We start from the raw sequence: 7311 nt of genomic DNA, 5'->3' as shown, positions 1-7311 counted from the left end.
AACCAGGAGCCATGAATAACACACATTTTAGGGCATTTTTACTGTTACCCAGTCAACTTCGAGGACTACTGTAAAACAGGAGGAGTTTATATAGAGGGCATCTTTACCAGGGCAAATGTAATTGACAGTCAAACAGGAGACGTCTGTGTGCATCAACCGATATAGAGGCCGGGGGTGTTCCCTCATATTCGGCAAAAAAAAAAATCTACGAGCGGAGTTTATATGCCTGGGACACTCTGATCTGAGAAGAATTTCCATAAAACTTGCAAGATTCCTTCTAGTCATAGGCTGCCAAAGTTAGAAGGAAATACTCTACTCCATATGAGCTAGCTCAGCAAAGGCCTTCTCTGACAATGGCATTTGGAAGAGCTCATGAAGATGTCCAACTGAGAGCTGCATATTTTTTTGCCAACATTCACTTGATTTGCTCTATATCAATTAATTTTCCTACTAACCAAAAGAAGGTGAACTCTCCGAAATGCATTGAAAGTGCACGAGGCATGATTCTTCTAGACATGAATGGTATATGTGGCCACGTGGGGTAATGAAACGAGTCTCTAACTGACGTGATTATATGTACGTCAAGGATGCGGGCTCCCCGGTTGTCCTATAAATACCCGGAGGACTAACAGACTTAGATGCACCAAGCAAGACTGTCCTCAAGCACAAGTCTTGAAACATCTGTCTATTACCGATCTGTTCCACAAATTGCCTTCTATCCTACTCCATATAACACCCTTCCCAGCTCATCCAAAGATGACTCTTGGTACTCTTGTTATCATGGTGACTTTGCTGGTGTGTTTTGTCTTGAAGAATATAAGAGTGCTACTGTCCCAGCAGCAACATGGGCGACGAGGCAGGCTGCCCCCGGGGCCTGTCACGCTGCCCATCATCGGTAACATGCACCAGCTGATTCTGAACAAGCCAGCGGTATTCCGGTGGATCCATGGCCTGCTCAAGGAGATGAAAACAGACATCATGTGCCTCCGTCTTGGGGCTACTCATGTCATTGTGGTGGCATGCCCACAGATAGCCTGTGAGGTACTGCGAACAAAAGATGAAGTTTTCGCCTCCCGTCCCACCACCTTCGCCTCAGGCTTATTCAGCTTCGGGTACAAGGGCTCCATCTTCTCACCACAAGGAGAGCAGTGGAAGAAGATGAGGCGTGTCCTCACCGTTCAGATCCTCGCCTCGTCCATGGAGGGAAAGCTCCACCACCTCCGGAAAGAGGAGTACGACCACCTTGTGAGGTACATTAATAAAACTCTTTCCAGTGACATGGCATGTCCAATCAACATTGTCAACATTCGTCATGTAACCCAACACTACGTTGGTAACATGATAAGAAGGCTTGTGTTCGGTAAAAGATACTTCAGTGACCTACCAGCTTCATCCACTAGTGGGGCTGGACATGATGAGGTGGCACATGTTGCCGCTCTCTTCACAGTCCTCAACCATCTCTACAGCTTTTGCGTGTCCGACTACTTCCCAGCCCTCATAGGCCTCGACCTGGATGGCCATGAAAAGGTTTCCAAGGATGCCATGCAAACAATCAACCGGTTGCATGATCCTATTATAGAGGAGCGAATCCGCGAAAGGTCATCCACTCTTGAGAAATTTGGTGAAAAGAAAGAGGCCAGAGACTTTCTGGACGTCCTGGTTCATCTTAAAGATGCAGAGGGACAACCAATGCTTTCCCTAGAAGAGATTAGAGCACAAACAGCGGTTAGTATGTCATCTTAACCTCAATAAAAAGTTCATTCATTGTTCTTCGATCCATATTATACATGCATTGACCTTTTCTGTTGTGTTATACTGATTACTTTATTTAATCTCAAATCTATGGATGTAGGAAATGATGTTTGCAGCAGTCGATAACCCATCTAATGCGGTTGAGTGGGCACTCGCTGAGATGATGAACATGCCAGAGATCATGCAAAAAGCAACAGAGGAACTCGATGCTGTCGTCGGTAAAGATAGACTGGTGCAGGAGTCTGACATTCCTCAGCTAAACTATCTCAAATCGTGCATCCGGGAGGCCTTCCGTTTACACCCATACCATGCTCTTAACGTACCCCATGTCGCCATGGCGGACACAACTATTGCTGGCTACACCATACCCAAGGATAGCCACATACTTTTAAGCCGGCTTGGACTTGGCCGCAATCCCAAGATCTGGACTGAACCACTGGAGTTTCAGCCTGAGAGGCATTTGAACACTGCGAATGTACTTCTCACTGATCCAGGCCTACGTTTCATTTCATTTAGCAGTGGGAGGAGGGGTTGTCCTGGGATTTCACTTGGTACCTCTATGACAATGATGTTGTTCGCAAGGATGTTGCACGGATTTACTTGGACAAAGCTTCCCGGCGTTAAGAGTATCAGTCTCCAAGAACGCAATGCGGGTCTTGCACTAGCTGAGCCCCTTGTTCTGCAAGCTACACCCCGATTGGCTGCACATCTCTACATATGATCCAATTAAATAGATTTAATACACATTTTCTCATTTATGTGTCAATAAAGTGTATCTGGAACTAGTGTATGTTACATGTTTCTGGCGCTACGTTCGGTTCTCTTGTAATGTTATGACATTGCATGTGTGCAGAAACAAAGAAGCAATCGATGGTTGCATCACTAATGTAATGTGTGTACATGTAATATGTGTACTTATCATTATGTAGAACAAAACCTCTGTATTTTCCTTTATGGTGTACCATGCAAATAATCCTTGGAATTGCACAAAAGTTTTATGTTTATGTTGTATACATGCCTGGCTGTACAATTGTGTGCCCAACTTTGACCCCGTCTTACCATTATGTCATTCATGCATTAATATGTTCTGTATTGCCAACTTGTTGTTCTATGAACTAAGTTTTTTTAATTCTATTAACTAGGGTTTCTTTTGTTGTGAGAAATCTTTTCTTCTGAGATATAAAAGTTGTATCACGATGCATTTTTGTAGAAAGAAACTTATACACAATGATTAACGAGCCGGGCAGGTTCGCCATCACTGAAAAGGCGAAAAATAGGAAAATGCTCATCCTAATCAGGCTCAAGGCCCGGTTCATTTCCCTTTGAAACAACCAAAATTCTGAAGAACTAGACTGCGGCAGATTCTGCTTAATAATCAAGTGAAACACACTACTAGGAAAAACCTTATAGGCAGATGCTTACTAGTAGCGCGGGTTTATACCCCTAGATACTGGTACTTACTAGTAGCGCAGGTTTTTACCCCTCGCTACTACTGATTTGTTAGTAGTAGCGCGGGTTTTTACCCCTCGCTACTACTAAGCGGTCTCTACCGTGCCCCCCGGGACATGCCATAGTAGTAGCGAGGGGTATAAACCCGCGCTACTACTAAGTTGATAGTAGTAACGAGGGTTATAAACCCACGCTGCTACTAATTACATGATTTTTGAAGAGCCTTGAAATCCCCATCTCCTCCCATTTCCTTCCTCTTCCCCGTCACTCTCCCCCCCCTCTCTCTCTCCATAAGCTCTCACATGGACCTCATACGCATGCGCGCCTCCTCCTCCATGGCGCCAAAAGAGGCCGCCGCCTCGTGCCGCCGGCGTCCCGGAGCTCGCCGGTCTTCCCTGCATCATCTCCATGACACCACGCCGGAGCACCTCACCATTGGTGACCAACCCCGCTGCTACCTCCATCTCCTTCTTCTCTCCCTCGTGTTTCTTTTTCTCTCCCCCCTCTGGTTTGACTCACCCCCTCATGTCCTTGCCCGTGCAGGTCGTCGCCCTGGACGACCAGGAGCTCGCTGCCTTGGCTGCGAAGAGGAGCCCCACGCCGCCACCTTGCTCGGCCATGGATCCGGGCCCTCTACAGCAGCCGGCGCTGGATCTGGTCTGCCGCTGCCCTTCTGCAACTCCGGCGACCCCTGTCTTCGCTGGATCGAACCATTGCTGCCATTGACAGCACGCACGTGATCGAGATTTTTTTTGTTTTTGAAATTAATAGTAGTGGCGCGGGTGGCACCCACGCTACTACTAACAGACGTAGTAGTAGCACGGGCGCATCCGCGCTACTACTACAAGTTAGCTGTAGCGCCGTAGTAGTAGCGCGGGCACCCGCGCTACTACTAGCTATTTAACCCGTGCTACTAATAGGATTTTCCCTAGTAGTGACATGTTGTCCAAAAGAGATGGCTTGGTGCTTGAAAACAATGCAAGAATTCTTATTTTGGAAGTAATTTTCTAGTTTTCATATGTTTAATGAATTGTATTTTGCAAGATAGTGTATTGTCAGGCTAGTGGTTATTGTTGATAATGCTACGAGTAAGTTCTTGTTGTTTGGTTTGTACTGTCAGCTTTTCGTTTATTGCTGCAGGTTCTTCATTTCAATAATTTTGCTTCATTTCATCAGTGCAACAACAAAGACAGAAAGAAAAATTTATTGCTGAATTACACAGGCAAAGTTGCTATAGTAATTACACTTTTCGGCATAAACTGCAAATTAGTCTAAAGAACAGAATCGTCGTTATCCACAGGTGTTTATGGAATAGACTATCTACCTGTGGCATAGATCATATCATACATCGTACAAGTTGCATCCATGCAATGAATTCTATATCTAGTATTGCAAAAGGAAAAAAAGATCAGTTTTATGTAGACTATAATAGGTGGGGATAGCGTTTCCAAGTTTATATTGTACCAATCTGCTCATTTTTCTTTTAGGTAGCATGATATTCATTGCTTTACTAACTAGGGAATTAAAAAAAGTGATTGTTCCAATTGTGTAGCCATGTTAACACCAAATACAAATAGTACATGTCTCCGGAGAATGGGATGGCTTAGACTGGGACTAGTAGCTACTCCCTCCGTTTCTAAATATAGGTCTTTCTAGAGATTTCGACAAGTGACTACATACGAAGTAAAATGAGTGAATCTACATTCTAAAATATGTCTATATACATCCGTATGTGGTAGTTCATTTGAAATCTCTAAAAAGACTTATATTTAGGAACGGAGGGAGTACATTATTTAAGAATAACTCCAACCGAGTTTTGAGCTAGCCAAGCTCGAGTTTTATTTGTTTTACAACTTCTCTTTATTACTTTTATCAACTTTAAAAATATGCAGATACGATGTTTATAAATCATATGCATATATGTATCACAAAATGTACTTTTGAAATATGTAATTTTGTTGATTTGAGAAATATGCTATTATAGAAGTTTGCTGGCTGATATAGTTGATGGTGGATTTATTAATTCCTGTTTATAGCCTGCAGGCGTGGAGAATGGCTAGTCATGCACTTTTGCTAGATTTAATTTCCACAATACTCTTTCGGTTCCGATAAAGAAAGTACTCGTGTTTGATACTGACACGGTCTCCTATGTTAAATTACATATCATCATTGCTATCCTGGAGTAGTTTTACATAAAAGGTGCCTTTATTAACTCATAATATGGCATCTAGGAGATACGCAAAAATGAATACACACCAGGTCTCTACATGGTTAAGATGTACGTCAGAGTGATCGACGTCTTCGGGTCTATATCGATGACCTCCTGGTCATTGCTTTTACATGTTCCCTGGTTTAAACAAGTTTGATCCGCTGCGGCAACGAGCTTTGTTCATCACGTGTGGCCGGTGGATGCATGACGAAGAAGACTTTGGTACCCTGAATGGTTGGATGTAAATCTCAATTTTATAGAGTGTTCTTGTAAGGGTTTCTGCTACTTAATATAGGTGGCCTTTTCGGAAAAAGATGCACACGGTCAACACCCGGTTCTAGTAGGCTTATTTATTTTTTCATACTTAATTATTGGTTGTATCGGTGATGTTGCTTTACCAAGAAAGCCGAACGAAACCCTAGTTTCTAAAAATACCTATTCCTTTTAACACCAAAATAGAATATAATACTGTACATGTCTCCAGGGTGACAGGGCAATTCCGAGACTGGGACTCACAACCAACCTTAGCTTGTCTTCTAGCTGTGACATTTGATTATCACAATCACTCACACTAGCCGGTCCTCCCTGACACGGTGTGTACGAGAAGAGAAGTGAGGAGTCAAGGCAGCCACAGGCTGCACGATCGCACGGGCGAAACGCGCGGGGTTGAATTGTCATCGGGAGCACGTACCTACCTACGTACTATACGTCGGAGGTGGTCACGTCTGCAGCAGCTGGCACGTGTGACACCAGTACGTGACGTACATCTGAAAAAAACGAGCAAGTTAATCATGTACCGTGTTAATACGTGGCTCTGCGTTCGTTGATGAGAACGTCCACAAGATTAGTCTCACAAGGCGATTTGGTGTCCGTCGTACGTAACTTGTCCATCATTGGTTGTGTAGGCAATAGTGATGTAGATTGGACTGGAGAGAAGGCTTGCGGACCTTAACGTGCGATCTCGAACACGACAGTGAAGAGACAGCTGACGGTGATGACAGTACGAGCCTGTGCACATTCGAACGGTCGACAAATGGAATTTCTCTTGGCTGTCCTGGATGCATCTGCACTTGCCAATTTCGAATCGTTAATATAAAGTTTTTTTTCTAAGACACCTATTTGCTCGCCAGTGCATTTTGAATGTAGAGCCGTGGAGTTGTTGATCTCTCTTAGAGCATCTCCACCCACCCCCTAGGACACTTTTTTAGGCTCGGGCGGCGCCTTATCCAGGCGAAACCCAGCGCGTTGGTGGCCTCTTCGGGGCGCCTGCAGAAGTTTCGGCGAATCGTGTCTCCCCGCATGTCCTTTTTCTTGGCCCATTTAATCATTTTGCTCACAAACTTTTGGTCGGGGTGGGGTGTGGCTGGGAAGATGCCCTTCACATGCATTTCTATTTCGTCCGGATGAAGCATTTGGCTTCTAGGACACCAACTTTTTTTGTTCGGTGGGGTTCTTGGGGGCTCCAACGACCGGAGATGCTCTTATGTTTTCTAATTAGAGTCCCCTCCGTAGGCGCTCCGGCGGCGGAAGGGTGGGGGAGGGGGACCCCGGATCTGGACGTACGATGTGGAAATAAGGTGTGGGCTTGCGTCTCAGGCGGTGCCGCGTTCGGGGGAGCAGTCTTCGACGCATATGGAAATAATGTCCTCCCAATCCTTGCTCCGCCTCAACGATGGCGCTCAAGGCTTCAGCGCTGAACGACCAGTGGATGTTGGTCATGTTGTTGCTGTGGGAGATAACGGCGGTAGCAGTACGATTGGCCGTATTGTCCTCGAGCTTCATCCGCGTCGTGGCAGTGGCTTACGCAGCATCACTTGGAAGCTTCGAGAGTTTGTGCAAGCTTTGGGTGGTTGGCCTTTTTGTTTTCGTCCTATGGAGCAGCGACGGTGTGCCATCTTCTG

General features: G+C 45.2%; 1 protein-coding gene across 1 annotated transcript; it reads left to right on the top strand.

Annotated features, from left to right (window-relative positions):
• The first annotated feature begins 664 nt into the window (after positions 1-664).
• Positions 665-2706, top strand: LOC123040014 (tyrosine N-monooxygenase). Its single transcript, XM_044462973.1, has 2 exons — positions 665-1725; positions 1853-2706. Exons 1-2 carry the CDS (start codon positions 757-759, stop codon positions 2471-2473), a joined length of 1590 nt encoding a protein of 529 aa, XP_044318908.1. The 5' UTR covers positions 665-756; the 3' UTR covers positions 2474-2706.
• The last annotated feature ends 4605 nt before the right edge of the window (positions 2707-7311 follow it).

The sequence above is a fragment of the Triticum aestivum genome, chromosome 2B (assembly GCF_018294505.1).
Source record: "Triticum aestivum cultivar Chinese Spring chromosome 2B, IWGSC CS RefSeq v2.1, whole genome shotgun sequence".
Classification (NCBI taxonomy): Eukaryota; Viridiplantae; Streptophyta; class Magnoliopsida; order Poales; family Poaceae; genus Triticum; species Triticum aestivum.
The sequence above is the reverse complement of the archived record's forward strand: the minus strand, read 5'-3'. Positions and strand labels throughout refer to the sequence as shown.